Source organism: Petaurus breviceps, unplaced genomic scaffold (genome assembly GCF_028583685.1).
Source record: "Petaurus breviceps papuanus isolate PSGF00001 unplaced genomic scaffold, PetGlider_PUasm1.0 90700, whole genome shotgun sequence".
Classification (NCBI taxonomy): domain Eukaryota; kingdom Metazoa; phylum Chordata; class Mammalia; order Diprotodontia; family Petauridae; genus Petaurus; species Petaurus breviceps.
The window spans coordinates 5,437,133-5,457,323 of NW_027187315.1; the positions used below are offsets into that span (position 1 = coordinate 5,437,133).

The window sequence follows — 20,191 nt, forward strand, 5'->3', positions numbered from 1 at the left end:
TATCAATAAGCACAACAAATATAAACTTTTAACAATAAATGATCAGTATTTTGTTTCTCTATTCCTATTTTTTTCAATGATTCCAGTTTCACATTAATAATGTGAATATTCACTAACAGTGAAGCACTCTCAATTCTGTTATATTTAAAGAGGAAAGTTTTTAGTTTTATCCCAAAAGTCACTCCAAATCTTAAAAAAAATTAATCAAGTTAAAACTTATATACACTTACAATTCAAAAACCATATAAAGCATTCCATCTGAGCTATATGTCTCCAACAGTTCCACAATATGTGGATGCTTCAGCATATGACAGATACTGGCTTCTCGTTTCAGATCTATAAGACAAACAAACAAAAAGTTTCATTAGTTTTCAAAGAACTGTGGCCCAAAGTGACTCATGAATAAATGGATGTGTCCTATGGCATCATGAAGACTTTTCTAACTAAATAACTCCCCTAAAAAACCTGCTTTAACCCAACCAGAAATGCTTCCCCCTCTGAAACGTTTAGAACTATATTTTTCCTACCTTCTACCACTATGAATTTACAAGCTATTTATAGTCAGCATATACTTAACTCAGGAATATTCACGGCATATAAATGGGAATTATGGATTGAATATGCAAACATAATCTATAGTTTACTTTTGAAAAACCCACAACTATTTAGTTAAGTTTCAATCCCAGAATCTATACATCTTACCCAAAATACTTCACCTGCTTTTCCTTGCCCTCACCACCTAACGCCATGAATGACAAAATAATCAAAACTGTCACAACAGAAAGGAAAAATAAGCACAGTACCTAATCAAAATCAGGCAAGATGATTTGGCAGTAATATAGTTTTTAAAAGATTTTCAAAGTACTTCCTTTACTTACATAATAATGATGCTTTCCCATACTACTGATGCTTAGTGACAGCTGAGTTAGTACTATTAAAAAAAATCTTCTAAGTTAAAAAAACAGAATCTTTAAAAATTTCATAGACCAAAAGAAGATTGCCAACAGAAAGATATAAAGACATTTTCTTTTTCTCCTGGAAAAATTCCCTTGGAATGTCACAGCTGCTAAAACAAGCTGAATGATGGAATCAGATTTCTTGATCTTAAGTTAAATACATGTTTAAATATATGTATAAGTATGTGTCTATGTATATATGTGAGTGTGTACACACACACACACACACACACACACACACACACACACACACAAAACTCACTTTAAAAGTGAGAATCAAAGGAAGTCACCATCAGCTGCTAGACACTATAATCAAGTTTTATTGTGGCTAATAGTTAAAAATTCCCTCTGTTTGATAGATACCTAATAAATACCTGCTGGTTAGTTAAGCAGCAGCTGTGGATTAAGTACTTTGTTAGGAGTCACAGATAAAGTCCTTGAGGAACCTATAATTTTACTGGGAAGACAAAGTTTAAAGATAAGATACTAGAAAATAATGCATTATAAAACCAAGAATCAAATTATACATTTCAGATTAGTGCTATAGGAAACTAAAGAAGGGGCATTATTTGGTTTCACTTTATTTTATCCTGTAATTTATGCTTTGCTTTTGTACTGCATTTGTAAAACTCAGTTAAAGTTTAGCTTGACTATATAAGTGGTTTCCAATTTTCATTTTGTAACATGAGAGTATTTCCAGACACTTAATGGAATAGTCTAGTCTAAGATTCTTAAAATGTTTTCAAAACAAAATGAGATTTAATACACTGTAATTTTAAAATTAATGTACAGCTTGTTTTGGTCATCTCATAAAATGCTGTTACTAACTTGAGTGCCTTTTTTCATTTTTTCTTTGATGTCAAAAGATGGTAAAAAACAGTCCTATACTGAGTTTGGGTGGAGCACATAATTTATTTCTCTTCTTCTCTGGTCTAGTCTTCCTACTTATTTAAAAATTCACAATTCAGACTATATTGCACTCTTAAAAGGAAGTGCAACATTGACAAAGTGAAATCAACACTGAAAAAGCAAAATCAACACTGGAACTGCAGTCTTCTGAAACAAAAGGTTTGAAAATAACTATATTTTAAGTAGTGGGATGACCAAAACCTAAGACAGGAACAAGAACAATGTACGTTCTCATTATTTAATAGAGAGCCTGTAAATAGCAAAAATGATGTTCTAAAGTGGCTAGCACGATCAAAAAAACCTTCAGGTCTAACACTAAGGACCACACTGTAGAAAAACTGGTTATGTACAGTCTCTCAGTTTATATTCCAATTAAGCTGTTAGGTAATATGAGATTTTTATTATTTGTTCCATGGATTTCTATAATCTACATCCTTTAGAACTAAGAGACAAGTTTTAAGAAGAAAACGAAAACTATAAAATATAGATTCAAGCGATTTCACAATTGGAAGGGACCTTGGAGGCTACCAGTCTGCCATCTGATCTTATGTAGCAATTACCAGCTCTGCAGCATCCCCATCGGGTGATCTGACACTCTGCTCAAAAACTTTCCTTGAGGGAGATGCATCACAAAGGCATCCATCCATTCCATTTTCAAACAGCTCTTCATTCTAAGACTATGGTATAATTTTCAGGTAGCTACCTAAACTATGTGAATACCCAATTGTCCATTTGCAAAAGTAGGGGAGTTTGAACACAGTGATTCATTTCTAGTGACAGTCTTTCATCTCTCGTTCTACTAATTTCCTTTCCAACACTTGTATCACCAATGCAATATAAGTAGCTGCCATCAGTGTGTGTGTGCGCACGTGAGCACAGACACACATTTTTTTAAGGATGAAATCGCATAGTATAATAAGCATTCTTCACTCAAAACTGAACCAGGACGTTTATTTTGCACACTAGGACAAGAAAAAATATCATTATAGAAATATAGAAAACAAAGCTCAACAGAATAACAGAAATATTTACACATATCACCAGACCAGGGAGCACCAATGTCTGAGTTCTCAAGGGAGAGGGAGCACTTAATAACAGCTACTCAGAATCCCTAATCAAGGAAATCAAACAAACACTCACTGGCACCTGATTGGCTCAGTGTAGAAAGGCATGAAAGCCTAAGTGGCCTTAAATGGCCCAGCACCTAATTGGCTCAATGCCAAAAGGTATGAAAGCCTAAGTAACTCAGTGCCTAACTGGCTCTATGTGACTCGGCACAAGATGTATTACAGCTGTGAACTCAAGAGTTCAAAGGAGTAAGACACTGGAGCCAAGATGGCGGAGTAGAAGCACAACCCTCACGTGGCTCCAGCTTCCACCTTCCCCAATCCATGTAAAAAGGGGACTCTAAACAAACTTTGGAGCTGCATAACCCACAAAATGACACAGAGAAGCTAACCTCCCACTGAGGACAGCCCAGCAGGCCTGCAGGAATCCAGCACAGCACTCTGGGAACCGAGCCCAGCCCCATACTGAGGCTTTAGCCCCATACTGAGGCTTTAGCCCCATACTGAGGCTTTAGCCCCATACTGAGGCTTTAGCCCCATACTGAGGCTTTAGCCCCATACTGAGGCTTTAGCCCCATACTGAGGCTTTAGCCCCAGGGCGGGCCTGACCAGCCACCTGCCAGAGAGACTCCAGATCAGCAGCAGCTGTGGCCGTTTCCAGATTTATCAATACATAGATGTGAAGGACAAGGTGAGAGGCCAGTGCAGTCTGGACTTTGAGACCCAGTAAGTGGGAGTGCGTGGCTTCTACCCCCAGGGTGAGAAACTGTTGAGAAACCAGCACAGCCAGCTAGCGCCACGTGGCGCTTCAGCTCCTGGCTTGCAGAGTGTAGGGGAACCAAGCACCAGTCTGAGGGGTCATCGCTCTTGCTTTAACCTGCTTGGATCTGGATTGCAGTCTAGGGTGGAGGTCCTGGGGTGTGTGTTCAGCTTGCCAGAGCATGTGGAGACCTCAGAGAGGGCACCCATCTAATACCTCCGGCAACTGAGAAAAACCCAGCGTTTGGGACGAAAACTCCCTTGTCTGGTGGCAGAGTCCTACTGTGGCAAAAAACCCAAAAGTCAAGTAATTGAGTGGCAAGATGAGGAAGCAAAGGAAACAAAGCAGACAGAAGATTCCAACATTACACTCCTATTTTGGGGACAAAAAGTAGCAAAGCATGGAAGAGGAGGAAAACAATGAAGTCAGAACTGCTGCACCAAAAGCTTCAAAGGAAAATACAAGCTGGTTACAGGCCACAGAGGACCTTAAGCAGATAAGAGAAGTGGAGGAAAAATTGGGAAGAGAAATGAGAACAATGCAAGAAAATTATGAAATGAGAGTCAACAGCCTGACTGAGGAAAATAATACCTTAAAAAACAGACTGACTCAAATGGCAAAGGAGGCTCAAAAAGGCAATGAGGCGAAAAATGCCTTAAAAATGCCGAATTTGCCAGATGGAAAAAGAATCTCAAAAGCTCACTGAGGAGAATCATTGCTTCAGAATTAGATTGGAGCAAATGGAAGCTAATGATATTATGAGAAATCAAGATGCTGTTAAACAAATCCAAACAAATGAAAGAATAGAAGGCAATGTGAAATATCTCATGGGAAAAACCACTGACCTGTAAAATAGATCCAGGAGAGAGAATTTAAAAATTATTGGACTACCTGAAAGCCATGACCAAAGTAAGAAACTAGAAATCATCCTCCAGGAAGTTCTCAAAGAAAATTGCCCTGATGTTTTAGTACCAGAGGGCAAAATAGAGGTTGAAAGAATCTACCGATCACCTCCTGGAAAAGATCCCATAAAGAAAACTCCTAGGAATATTATAGCCAGGTTCCAGAATTCCCAGATTAAGAAGAGAATATTACAAGCAGCCAGGAAGAAACAATTTGAATACTGTGGAAACACAATCAGGATAACCCAGGATTTGGCAGCTTTTACACTGAGGGACTGACGGGCTTGGAATATGATATTCCAGAGGTCAAAGGAGCTGGGATTAAAACCAAGAGTCACCTAGCCAGCAAAACTGAGTCTCATGTTTCAGGGGAAAATATGGTCATTCAGTGGAATAGAGGACTTTCAAGCATCCTTGATGAAAAAACCAGAGTTGAACAGAAAATTTGACATTCAGATACAAGAAGCAAGAGAAGCATGAGAAGGTAAACAGGGAAAAGAAATCATAAGGAACTTATCAAAGTTGAACTATTAACATTCCTATATGGAAAAACAATAATTGTAACTTATGAAACTTTTCTCAGTAGTTGAAGGGATTAGAAATATATATATATATATATATATATATATGTCTACATGAGGGTATATGGGCATATGAATACATATGTGAATGTTTGTATATATGTTTACAGGTATACATAGATAGAGGGCACAGGACCAATTTAACAGGAAGGGATGATACTTAAAAGGTGAAATTAAGAGGTGAGAGGAATATATGAGAGGAGATGGGGAGAGACAGATTGGGGTAAACTATCTCATACAGAAGAGGCAAGGGAAAATTGTTACAATGGAGGGGAAGAATAGGAAGGCAAAAGGGAATGGGTCAACCTTATTCCCACTGAATTTGGCTTGAGGAGGGAATGAAATACACACTAAATAGGGAGAGTGGGGGGGAAGGGGATGAGAGGGGGGATGATGGAAGGGAGGGCAGGCTGGGGCAAGGGACTGTTAATACCTGTGTGACCTTGGGCAAATCAATTAAGCTCCCAGGGCCTGAGTTTCCTCATTTGTAAAATTAGTGGGTTGTACATCTAGTCATCTAAGGGAGAGGTGTCAAACTCTCTCCCCAGTCGCCTGAACCATATTGAAATGTAACTAGGAAATCTTTACCTTCCCCCCAAAATACAATAAAGCAAGGATGATACTACATTTCAAAACTAAATCAATACATTAGTCACAGAGATGCTTATATATGGATTAGTGGCTCCACCATACCGCAAAGAATCTAGAGTTAAAGGAAGCAGAATGGAAGAGAGGAAGGAACACTGACTCTAGAGGCTTGGACCTCTAATTCAAATCCTTAAATTGCAAAATTCTCAAAGTCCTTTAGGACTCTGGGCCAGTCACTTCACTTCTCTGGTTCTCAGATGCCTCATACATAAAACAAGAAGGCTGGACTAATGACTTCTGAAGTCTCTCCCACCTCTCAATCCATAATCCTACAGAAGGGAAAAAAAAAAGAGATGTTGCATAGAAACAAGAATGTGTAAAAAATACAATATAATGTCTAGTTGTGTCTTTCTATTCATGCCCACTGCCTCTACTCCTATTCATGGGTTGCTGAATAACCATAGAGAAAATCACAAAATGGTGCTGATTGGGTCTACTACAGATTTCTGTTACATAATCTCAAATGGGCCATCACTGCAAAAAGACAATCTTTTTACATTAAATCTTTCCTATCTGCTCATCATCAGATTCACCACAGTGGTTTTTCCAAACCTTTTCATTCCTCCTCAAAACTTCCATAGGTCCTCTTTCTCTCTAAGCGGTGAATCTTGCCTATTTAACTGAAAACAAACAAACAAAACCTGAGGCTCTTCATCAAGAACTCTCCCAGTTCTCCCTTCTTCCTCACTTCACATCAATCAGATGTCTTTCACAACTTTCTCCTATACTCCTGTCTCACATGAGGATGGTCCTTCTCCCTGACAAGGCAAATCTATTTCTACTTACCCTTGATCCCATTCCATCTTATCTTCCTCAGAACATTGCCCTTTTTATTATCCCAATTCCCTCACTGATTTTCAAGTAGCCTGCTGCTTAGAAACATACCCGTGTTTCTCTCATCCTCAAAAAATCCTTATTTGGTCCATCCAGTCCATATCTCTCTTCCCTTTTGTGGCTAAAACTCTGAAAAAGACATCAACAATCAATGACTCCACTTCTTTTCCTCTCAATCTCTTAACTCTCTGCAGTATTCCTTCCAACTTTATCATTTGAATGAAGCTGCTCTCTCCAAAATACTAGAGGAAGCTAGGTTGTAAAGTGGATAGAATTGATAAACCTAAAGTCACAAAGACCTGGCCTGAGACCCTAAGGAAATCACTTAAATTCTACCTCAGTTTCCTCTTTTATAAAATGAAGATAATAACATTTATTATTACATATATTATGGTATATTATAGACTAACTATAATTGATATTAGTATATAATAGTATATATGTCATAATATATATTATCACTACAACCCTACCTTGGGTTATTGTGAAGACAAAATAAGATAACATTAGTAAAAATTCTTGTCAAAGCTTAAAGCATTATTATTACTATTACTTCCACCCAACGACCTTCCTAGGTTTTCATGATACTGCACTCTTTGGGTTCTCCTCTTGCCCACTAGACAGCTTCTCAACTGGTTTTGCTGGATCTTCATCCAGGTGTGCTATTAACCATGAGTGTCCCTCCTCGCTCTGTCCTGGATCTGCTTCTCTTTTCCCTCTATATTATCTTATCAGCTCCTATGGGTTCAATTTATCATCTTCGTATTGATAATCTCATTTGCTTATCCAGCACTAATTGCTCTCCTCACTTCCAACCTTCCATCTACAACTGACCATAGAACATTTTGATCAGATGTCCCTTAGACATCATAAACTCAACACGTTCAAAATGGAACTAATTATTACCCTGCCACCCCTCCACCAACCGAAAAAAGGGAAGTACCATTGTCCTCTCAGTAACTCAGGATCACATCTAGGAATCATCCTTGATTCCTCTTCCTCTCTCTCACCTTTCATATATTTCCCTTCTCTCCTAAAATGGCCTCCTCCTCATCAAGCCCTGATCTATTCTAATGGCCTACTGGTTGGTCATTCCCCACTCCAGTCTATTCTCTCTATTCCAGCTGTCAAACTGATCTTTCTAAAGCACAAGTCTGACCATGTCACTCCACTATTCAATAAACTCCAGTGGCTCTCTATTAACTTCCAGATTATCCCCTGCTTGACTTTTAAAACTTGAACTCTTTCTAATTTTCTTACACTTTACTCTCTGGTATGTACTCTGTCATCTAGTGACACAGGTCTTAACATTCCTCCCACACAAGACCTCATCTCCCAACTCTCCCCCTCCTTTGGCTGCCTCCGTGCCTGCAATGTTGTCCTTCCTCCTGTCTTCTCTGGTCTCCTTCAAATCAACTAAAATCTCACCTTTGAAATCCCAATCTTTGAAAACATTCGTTAACTAATTTGTGTTATATCTTCTGGTGTCTGCTGTGGTTTGCATACTCCTCTAGAATACTGGACTTTTCACTCTGAGAGATAATTTCCCTTACTGAACATTTCAGGAAATTTCTAGACTTAATTGTAATTTTAATAATCAAAGGGTTAATCAACAACAAGTTTGTTTGCTTTGTAGAAGTTTGAGTGGTTGTTAGGTAGTGCCATGTCAAAAAACAATCAATCAACAGATTTTTTGGCTTTATTTCTGTTTTAAAGAGTAAAAGCATTAAAACAAATCTCTAGAACACCTTGGTCCCAAATCACTTTTCATTCATATTTTAAAATTTCTTCCTTTATATAAAATAGAGTCAGTTTTACAATCTACCAAAGTCAAGAGTAAGATGCTGATTTAAAAGTTCCTTTAAAATAATTCCTTTAAAAAAAGTTCCTTTAAAATAAAAAAAAACTTTATTGGTGATAGTATTGTCATTAAAATTCCTTACAGCCACATAGAATATTTTTTAGCAATGTTGAGACCAGGATCTAATATGATCAGACACTGTGACATCATGAGCTGGGTAAAGAGATCACAGAATAACAGATTTAAAGGTGTAACAAAATCTAAAAGGTCTAGTTCATTTTATTGGTGAGGAAACTGAGGCCCAAGCAATCCTCTCAAAACCTGTTTACTAATTAATAACGGTAGATTTTTAAAAAAAAAATTTAAGGTACAATGCTACTCAGAGTTCTCTAATTTTTTCAGTTATTATGTTAAGAATTTTAAATTAAAATGCCTTTTGAAAAGAGTAATAAAACTGACATGGTTGTGCTGGGTCTGCAAAATAGAATAATTACTAGAAACAAAAACAAGCAATCTGCAATGGTATTATATTGGTTTAATTTCCTTTTACAAGCACTTTAATTTTTGTTCTAGTACTTTAAAAAAAAATTTTTAGAACCAAAGAATAAAAAATTGTTAAAAAAAAATGTGTTACTTTGAAATTATAGTACTTTCTGTAGCTCAATCATTTCCAAGATTTACTAGTGTAGAATGACGTTCTAATTTAATAAGTATCCAAAATAAAATGCAGTTTGATCAACTGTTAATGAAGCATTTTAAAGTACTACTGCAATGTGTTTTTTGTTCTTATTTACAATACAAAAATGGACCATTTAAAATAATTCTCTTCTCAGTCTATTTTTTCCAGTATTTCTTATTTTTCAATTTAACATGACTCATTAATGCCACTCATGATCCCTGCTGAGAGAAAATGCTGACTTCAAAAAGATACAGTGAAATTTCAGAACTGAAAAGAGTTTATGTGATTCTATTTCTTGTAGTCTGCTATATTTTCTGAAGCATTCACTCTAGGAATTGCCATAATTAAGATAAAAAGTAAAAGATGGTAAACTTATTTTTTTTAATAGATGCTAAAACTTGCTGAAAGATTTTCCTTGATTGACCTGATGCATTAAAAAAAAAAACCCTTTTCTGATCTATGAGTACCTATAATATGCAAGGAAATACAGAGAACATAATGAATCATTTGTATTGAGACAAACAACATCATCTGTATTTAAATTTTTTGCTTACAAACAAGACCACCCTGAGAGTAATAATTCACACCAAAAAAATGTTATTTGAATGACTGACTAGATATGGCTTACTGCAATGTGTAATTATGTTGTATAGTAAACCCTGGTGTCATTCATAGGAATGACAAGAGGTAGAAAAGACAGTGAAGAAAAGGACACTAAGATACAAAGTGATAAAAAAGAATTCATTCAACAAACAGAAACATACCTCTGGGAGGCTAGATGGGGATTAATGAGCTAGAGTAGTAGGAACAGCTATGTTTTTACCTCTTATGTAATTACCTGTATTTATTTGAATTTGTCTGAGGCAACAGTCACCCACCCCTGAGGTTCTCATTTTGGGGTATAAGTTGAAGAACAGCTCAGAGGTGTTATTATTTGGATAGAACCACGCAATCTACCTAAATTTAGCATTATTTCTGCAGGTGTTCCTCGTCTTTGTAAATATAATGTGGACAGCATAATCTTTTTTTTTTAATTAAATTATTTCTTTTTAGTTTTCAACATTCACTTCCATAAGTTTTAAATTTTTTTTTTTAATTTGTGGAGCACAGACTATTGGGATTAAGTAACTTGCCCAAAGTCACACAGCTAGCTTTTTGTGTCAAGTGTCCTGAGGCTGGATTTGAACTCAGGTCCTCCTGACTCTAGGGCCGGTGCTCTATTCACTGCACCACCTAGCCACCCCAAGTTTTAAATTTTCTTCCCCTCCCTCCCCAAGACGGCTTGCAACCTGATGTGGGTTCTACACATACTTTCCTATTAAACACATTTTCACACTAGTCATGTTGCATTGAAGAATTATAATGAATGGGAAAAACCACGAGAAAGAAAAAAACAAACAGAATAAAACAAAACAAAAAAGAAAATTGTCTGCTTCTTTCTGTATTCCAACTCCGCAGTTATTTCTCTGGATGTGACTGGCATTTTCCATCATGTGTCTTTGGAATTGTTTTAGGTCCTTGCATTTCTGAGAAGAGCTAATGTCTATCAAAAGCAGTTCTTGCATACTGTGGCTGTTACTGCGAACCATGTTCTCCTGGTTCTGCTCCCCTTACTCAGCATCAGTTCATATAAGTCTTTTCAGATTTCACTAAAGTCTGCCTGTTCATCATTTCTTATAGCACAACAGTATTCCATTACATTCACATACCATAACTTCTTTAGCCATTCCCCCAACTGATGGGTGTCCCCTTAATTTCCAGTTTTTGGCCACCATAAAAAGAGTTGCTATATTATTGTATATGTTGGTTCTTTTCCCATTTTTATGATCTCTCTGGAATATAGTCCTAGAAGTGGTATTGATGGCTCAAAGGACATGTACATTTTTATAGCCCTTTGGGCACATCTCCAAATTGCTGGAGGGCATAATCTTAATAGTTTAAGAAAACAGGAAAAGAGGGGAGATATTAAAATTGTGTAGCAGAACATGTGTCCCAAAAGTCTTGGTGCCATTTAAGCTACTGATGCTTAATTATTTAAGAAGGGAAAAAAAGCTTAAATTAAAGGAAAGGTTAATTAAGCTTTGATAGTTTAATTAACATATAAAATCCTGCTACAGTTATAGTAAGAGGAAGAAAATCAGGTAATTTGGGTTCTGGTACAGCTGATTTGTAATGAAGAGAATCAGGCAAGCTTAAGACCTAGGTATTCAAAAGTTTATATGCTATCAGCAATTAGAGATTAGTGAACTTTACTTTAGGAATGAAGAAAAATCATTCTCAACTCCCTATGCTTATTTACCTTCTCCTCCAACCATATCCAATAAGTAGTCAAGTCTTATCAATTCTACCTCTTTCTGAATATCTTCTACAAGGTGCCTGCCTGCTTTCTCTTTACTCAGTCACTCCCTACCTGAAATCAGGTCCTCATTGTCTCTCATCTCCACCATTATAACAGCTTATTCATTTGTCTCCCAGCCTCTTGCCTCTCCCCTCTCCACTCTTATCTTGACACTGCCCAATTAATAGTCCCAGAATAAAAAAGATTCCATTCTCTATAGACAACTAGACAAACACAAACGCCTCTATTTGACATTCAAATTCCTTCAAAATTTGGTTTTTGGTTATATTTCCAAGTTGATTCCATATTGCTCCCTATTGTACCCTACAATCACACCAAAATGGCCTACTCTCAGTTGCCTGTATATAACATTCCATTACTTGTCTCCCTGCTCAGGCACAGGAAAGCTGTCTCCTCACACACAGAATGCTCTTTCCTCTGTTCTGCCACTTGGAATTCATACTAGCTTCAAGTTTCTTCTATAAGAAAGATGCCTTTCCCAATGCCCCCAAATATGCTTTGTGTATATTTCATATTATCTGAAAACATGTTTCTCCCTAGGAGAATACTTGGAAAGTAAAGAATACTTTTTTGCACTTTTCACACAAATAAAGTCAGATCTAACTAACTATAAAAACATCAATAGCTCATGGCTGGTTTGAGCTAATATAATAAAAATGACAATTTTACCTAAATTAAATTACATATTTAGTGCCATACCAACCAATCTACCAAAAAATTACTTTGTAGAGCTAGAAAAAATAGTAGCAAAATTCATTTGGAAGAACAAATGGTGCAGAATATCAAGGGAATTAATGAAAAGAAATGCTAGGGAAGGTAGCCTAGTCATACCAGACTGTATGATAAAGCAGCAGTCATCAAAACTGCTTGGTACTGGCTGAGGAATAGAGTAGTGTATCAAAGGAATAAATTGGGTACAAGAGACTCAGCAGCCAATAACTATAGTAATCTACTGTTTGATATGCCCAAAGACCCCAGTTTTGGGGATAAGAATGCAATATTTGACAAAAACTGCTGGGAAAACTGGAACATAGTATGGGAGAAATTGGGCATTGACCAACATCTAACACCATACACCAAAATAAAGTTGAAACGGAGGGGTGGCTAGGTGGCACAGTGAATACAGCACCGGCCCTGGAGTCAGGAGGACCTGAGTTCAAATCCAGCCTCAGACACTTAACACACACACACACACACACACACACATATTAAAAAAAAAAAAAACTAGCCATGTGCCGTTGGGCAAGTCACTTAACCCCAACTGCCCTACTTTCCCCCCTCCAAAAAGTAAAAATAATAATAAAAAAAAGTCAAAATGGGTGTATGATCTAGGTTTAACAGCTAATACAGTAAGCAATCCAGGAAAGCAAGGGGTAGTTTACCTGTCAGATGTATGAAGAGGGGAAGACTTTATGATAAAACGAGTTAGAGGTCCTTATAAAATGTAAAATGGATAATTTTGATTACATTAAATTGAAAAGCTTCTGTCCAAATAAAGCCAATGTTACCAAGATTAAGAGAGAAGTGGAAAATTGGGAAAGAATTTTTATAACCAGTGTCTCTGATAAAGGCCTTATTTCTAAAATATACAAAGAACTGAGTCGAATCTATAATAATACAAGCCACTCATTGAGTCAAATTGATAAGAATACAAGTCATTCCCCAATTGATAAATGGTCAAAAGATATGAACAGGCAATTTTCAGAGAAAGAAATTAAAGATATCTATAAGTACATGAAGAAATGCTCTAAATCACTATTGATTAGAGAAATGCAAATCAAAACAACTCTGAGGTACCACATCTCACCAGTCAGATTGGATCCTTTGACCCAGCAATACCACTCCTAGGGTTATATCCCAAAGAGATCATAGAAGTGGGAAGACCCATATGTACAAAAATGTTTATATCAGCCCTTTTTGTGGTGGCAAAGAATTGGAAATTAAGGGGATGCCCATCAATTGGGGAATGGCTGAACAAGTTGTGGTATATGCATGTTATAGAATACGATTGTGCTATAAGAAACGAGGAGCAGATGGACTTCATATTTACCTGGAGGGGCTTATACCAACTGATGCTGAGGAGAAGAGTAGAACCAGGAGAAATTTGTACACAATTATAGACACAACGTATGTGTGATGACCAACTTTGATAGACTGGACTCTTCTCAGCAATGCAGCGATATAAGTATATAAGACTCATGATGGAGAGAAATGTGTGCATCCAGAGAAAGAATTAGAAAGAACTGAGTTTATATCCAGATGAAAGCAAAATACCTGATCTTTTTCCTTTTCTTGTTTGGTTTTATGTCCTCTTTACCATTTTTCATTCCATCTGATACAATCTGTCTTTATAACCTGACTAATGTATAATGTGAAAGTAATTTAAAAAAAAAAAGAATACAAGCCACTCCCCAATTGATAAATGGTCAAAGGATATGAAGAGGCAGTTCTCAGAAGATGAAATTAAAGATATCTGTAAGTATATGAAAAAATGTTCTAAATCACCATTGATTAGAGAAATGCAAATCAAAACAACAAATCAAAACCACATCCCACTGGCCAGATTGGCTAAGATGACAAAACAGGAAAATGATAAATGCTGGAGAAGATATAGAAAAATTGGAACACTAATGCATTGTTGGTGGAATTGTGAACTGATCCTCATTCTGGAGAACAATCTAGAACTATGCCCAAAGGGCTATAAATAAGTGCATATACCCTTTTCTTAGCAATACCACTTCTAGGGTTATATCCCAAAGAGATCAGAGAAGCGGGAGGAGGACCCACATGTACAAAAATATTTATAGCAAATTGGAAGCAAAGAATTGGGAATCAAGGGGATGCCCATCAACTGGGGAATGGCTGAACAAGTTGTGGTATATGAATGTAATGGAATACTACTGTGCTGTAAGAAATGAGGAGTAGACAGACTTCATAATAACCTGGAGAGACTTATATAAACTGACGCTGAGCAACAAGAGCAGCACCAGGAGACATCTGTACACAATCACAGACACAATGTGTATGTGATGACTAACTTCAATAGACTGGGATCCTCTCAGCAATGTAAGGTTATAAGACAACTTCAAAAGAGTCATGATAGAAAGAGATATCCACATCCAGAGAAAGAGAAGCAGAATCTGAATGTAGACTGAAACAAACTACTTGCTGTTTCTTTTTCTTGTTTTGTTTCCTCTTTCTCACTAATCATTCCATTGGTTATAATCCTTCTTTACAACCTGACTAATGATTAATGTGAAGATATCTGTAGATCTTATATTTGAGTGCATGCAGCCATGGCGGGGTAGGGGGAGAGGGAGAAAATTTGAAACTCAAGGTACTGTGTAACTGAATGTTGGAAACTAAAGTAAATAAACATCTATTAAATAAAAAAAATTAGAAATATAATAAAAATATTAACGACTATTATATATATAATTATATTATATTATTATATATTATATCATTATACATTATATTATTATATATAATATATATTATATTATTATATATTATATATGTAATTAAGGCACTCATTAAGGTCAAATTGTATACTTATTATGTATATAAAAATTTTATCAGCATTCTTAAAACTGTCAGTACTAAGGTAGTTTGAAAGAAAGATTGGGGCTGAATTGTGCATAATGGGGTGATTCTACAAAACAAAACTCCCCAGGAAAAGGTAAAAGGGAACAACTGTATTACAAAAATGATGTATTAAAAGAAGAACTAAAACAGAGGAAACAGATATGGGTGAAGAGTTGGTAATGTTAGAACCTTACTCTCACCTGGATTGAAGAGTAAATAACATGTACATTTGGAAGGGTATAGAAGTCTTCTGAACATGTAGAAAGGTGAGAAAACTGGGGCAGAGTAGGGGACTTTAAGAGAGGTCTATAAATTAGGATGCAGGAGGGTGGGGGAGAAGATGGGGGAGTTTTTGGAGGGGTATGGAGAATGAGATTGGGAAGTATATGGGGGGGACTCTTGGAGGTGTGAAGTTGGGAGGTAGGAGGGTGAGGGGAGAAGGACATGAACAGGGTAAAAAGAGAGGCTGAGAAAGAAAATAGTGAATAAAAATAAGATAAAGGGAAATTCACAAATAGTAATTATAACTTTGAATGTGAATAGGATGTTTATAACATCTCTCTTTATGGTGGCAAAGAACTGGAAATTGAAGGGATCCTCATCAAGTAATGAATGGCCGAACAAGTTGTAGTATATGGTTGTAATGGAATACTGCTATGTATAAGAAATGATGAGCTTAGAAACCTTAGATGATCTTAGAAACACATGGAAACACTTGGACAAAATGATGAAGAGTAAAATGAGCAGAACCAAGGGAACATTATATATACTAAAAGCAATATTGTTTTAAGAATGACTTTGAGGGAGTCGGCTAGGTGGCACAGTGAACAGAGCACAGGCCCTTACGTCAGGATAACCTGAGTTCAAATCCGGCCTCAAACACTTAACACAAAACTAGCCCTGTGACCTTGGGCAAGTCACTTAACCCCGATTGCCCTACCTTCCCCCTCCAAAAAACAAAAAATAAAAATAATAAACATGCAAATTAAAAATAAAGGACACATCAAGAAAGATGCTACTGTATCCAGAGAAAGAACTGATAAATCAATATGTGCACAAAATAATTTTACATATCTATACATATTTGTGTCTAATGGAATTTATCTCTGGGGCTACAGTAAGGGGGAGGGAAGGAAAAAAAGAAATTTATATAATAAATCTGTTGTATATTTGGAGGGAATTAACAAGTTCTACATGGTAGATTTGCAGTTTCATGTGCAATCATCTTTTTTTTTTTAATGTACTGTGCTATGGAAATGCTTGTTTTGTTCCATGAACTTAAAATGAATTAAAAAAAAAATAATGATAGTCATTTAGTACTCATGGCTAGGCAGAGCCAATATAATAATAATAATACCAAAATTGATCACAGATTTGGTGCTATCCCAATCAAACTATACAAAATCCTATGGGGCTGGACAAAATAACAAAATTCATCAAAGAAATAAAAATTCTAGACTCTGAAGCAAAATTTTTAAAAAAGTGAAAATGAAGGAATAGCCTTACCAGACTTCAAATTATATGTAGCAGTAATCATCAAAACTATTTAGTTAAAAAATGGAAAACTGAACATAATCCAGTATTCAATAAACCCAATATCACATAATTCCTTAGGGAAGGCCAAAAGTCATTTCCCGATAAATAAATAGTCAAAGGAAATTAACAGCCTCAGAAGAATGTCAAACTATTAACAATCATATTAAAAGAATGCTCCATATCACTAATAACACAGAAAAACAAATCATAGCAACCCTCAGATTTTATCTCAGATCCAAAAAGTAGGCAAAGGTGACAAAAGATGAACACAGTTAATATTTAGAGAGGTTGTAGAATAGTAGGGACATAATGCACTCATGTGGAGCTATGAATTGGTTCAACCATTCTGGATAACAATTTGAAATTATGTGAACAAAGTGTCTTTGAACCGGAGATACTAATGACAGGTAATATACAACAAGGTCAAAAGATGGAAAGAAAGTTCTGCTATACCAATATGTTTACAGCAGTACTTTTTCTAGTAGCCAAAAAAAAACCCTGGGAACAGAAACATCTATCAATTGGCAAACAGTTAAAGAAACTGTGGTAAATGGAGAGCACATAATAAATGCTTTGTTTCTTTGTTCTTTCATTCATTCATTCATTCATTCATTCATATCCCTTCCTTGTGCCCAAACTGGTTACTATAATTTCAGAGCATTTGATTTCTCTTTTGTTTTTCTGGTTCTTTTCATTTACATTGTAGGCATTGCACAAAATGTTATGAGAAGTAAAGGGAAATAGGAATCACCATAAAAAGAGGCTGAGCTTTAAAAAGAGGTGAAGGCACAAAATATAATTTTTTCAAATAAAAATTCTGTCTAGGACCAAGTTATATTTATCTTTGTCCAAGATATTATAAAATTTTCAAAGTTAATTAATTTTTAAAAATTTGTGAACTTAATAATCAATACAAAGACTTCTATAATACAAATATAATAGGGATTTGAGAATTCACTAAAAGTATAAGATTTGTAGTTCAACAAGCATTTTCTCAAAACCCTGAGAAGGGTTTGAACTATCTCAACACTTCAGCTATAAAGGAGACATTAGTCAAATCCAGTAGTTTAAAAAGAGATATACACAGTCTCTTAGGGAACAAACAGACTGAGGGGAAAGAATGAAAAAATTCTCACAACCCCAATCTAGGACTTAAACAAGTACTTACTTGGTCTGGAGATGACCTGATGAAGGCTTGGATGCAAGGAGAAAGCCAATTTATAGAAGCCTAAGGTGGTTCCTGGGGCAAAATCTAAGTTTCTGGTGGGGAAGAAGTAGGGATGTATCAATAGCACTGCTTATCTATGGTTGGGAAGTGAGGTGAAGGCCTGCATATGAGGAAGATGAGGCAAATGTTCCCTCCTATCAGAGCCCAAGATGGCACACTCTAAATCATCCCCCAGGTATAAAAGAGGCAAAGCATAAAGTGTGAACTTCAGTTATGTACAGTGTGGGGTTGTTTGTTTGTTTAAAGAAGTATACATACTTGGTGAGGGTTAAGAGAGATACAGGAATCCCAAAGACCAGAGTTCCTAAACAGGGTTGTCTGGAATGAATTCACAGTCTCAAGTATTCTTTAAGTCAAGGTGGCAAAGATTTATTGTTATACTTTTCAGTGGGCAAGAGTTCTTGGAGAACCTGAAACCTTAGAGGGTACAGTTAAAGTTTATATAGGATAAGGAATGATAAGTTCTTAAATGAACTTTTAGTATCTATTACGCAGGTGCTTTACCCAGAGTTCACTGAGAAATAGCCTGGGCGGGGGCTACATGGAGGTATGGTTTTAGGCCTGAAACATGACTAAATCAACTAATGGTCAGGGTTGACTAAGAAATACCCAGTCTGCCACCCATCAATGTCTTGTTAGACAAGCTAAATGAATAAAGTATGCATATATCTAAGTCTAGGACATAGATGACAGGTCAGTGAGTAGTAAATATCTTTATGAGCCAGTACACAACCAGTCCAAACTAATAAATTCTATAGGTGCAGCTATGACTACTATATCAGGAAGAGAAATATGTGTTTTACTAGGGCATGCTGTCCTGCTTTGCTCGAAAACTCTGTCCTTAGGCTAGAGAGAAACTGCCTAAGACAGTGTTTTGAGGTTAGGGAGAAATGTGATTTTGAAATTGGGGTCCAAGCACCCCATCATGCTAATATGATTTACCTTGCAAAGATGACTAAAAAGAAAATAATTGCCAGAGGGGTTAAGAAAGAAGAACAGGCACAGTTACACATTTGGAACTATAAACTGGACAAACCATCCATGCAAATAATTTGGAACTCTACCCATAAAGTCAGATTAAACAGAAAATATAATTGGGCTTCAAAAACATGGTATATTTATTCTTCACAAAAATCTACTGACCTTATTGACTAAAGGGGACTGTAAGTTCTCAAATGTGATGCCAGTAAATCATGAGCCATCAGATCCTACCATTCTGGAAAGGTTTCTAGCATAAATCTGATTATAGCCTATGTGCCTACACATCAGCCTAGCTAAATTCAAAGAGGTTCATCACTGGGTTTGAACACAATGTGATGGATCTTTCATCCACAACAAGACTCAAAGATTACCTTAATAATTCAAAAAGGTGGAGAAAGTACCTACATCATCATCACCATCATCATCAATAGCAATAGCAGCAAAAACAACAAAAAGCTCTTTTAAAGATGGAAACAAATATAAAATTTAACTCCTACTTATCTAAAGCATTATAAGGACATGAAGGTGGTGTTAGGTTCTTAAAGGCTATACTGGCAAGAATAATCTGCTAGCTCATCTCACAACAAGCAAAATAGACTTGGAATAAGAAACTAGCGATCTATGGAGCAGTCTAAGTTTAGACAGGCTCATTAGCAGGCAATTAAGCACCAAGTGACAAATTCTGGAAGCCACAGAAATTAATAAAATTCTTTATATTGTACCTTTCCTTCAGCTATATTCCCAGTAATGAGATTCCTTTGATCAAATTTTAGGAACAGATTACTGACTTTTCTCACATCATTCAAAGAACTGGATCAATTAGTGTGCCTCTGTAATTCCCAGATCTAGCCTATACAATAATATTTCTAAGTTTTAAACACCTTACCACTTTGAAGTACGGGAGGCAAAATCTTATATTATTTTAGCCTTATAACTACCTGTAGAGGTAGATACTATAATTATCCCCATTCTATAGATGAGGAAACCTGGAGACAAAAATTAAATGACTTGTCATGGGACACATGGCTAGTAAGTATCTAAAGCTGGATTTGAACTCAGGTTATCCCAAATCCAGGTCCATCATTCTTTCAGCAACATCACCTTATCTGGCTTGCCTGTGTATGTGCTCATAATTTGTATTCCATCATTTGAGAACTACTAATATCCACTAATAATTTATCAATTAGAAAATTCTTTGGTCTTTTCTCTACACGCCTTTTAATTTTATGTAACTAAAGTCAGTTATTTTGTCTTTGGTGATTTCCTACCTACTCTATATCAGTCTGAATTTCTACCTCCTACCTGTGAAAGGTTGCCTCAGTTTCTCATCTGTAAAATGAACTAGAGAAGGAAATGCCAAAC

General features: G+C 36.2%; 1 protein-coding gene across 12 annotated transcripts in view; it reads right to left on the bottom strand.

Annotated features, from left to right (window-relative positions):
• Nucleotides 1-20,191, bottom strand: part of CASK (calcium/calmodulin dependent serine protein kinase) — a 490,128-nt gene that overhangs the window by 279,133 nt on the left and 190,804 nt on the right. For all 12 annotated transcript variants that reach the window (XM_069065716.1, XM_069065725.1, XM_069065724.1 and 9 more), the window contains one exon: nt 231-336. In XM_069065716.1, the coding sequence (XP_068921817.1) occupies nt 231-336 (106 nt within the window). The remainder of the gene's footprint in view (nt 1-230; nt 337-20,191) is intronic.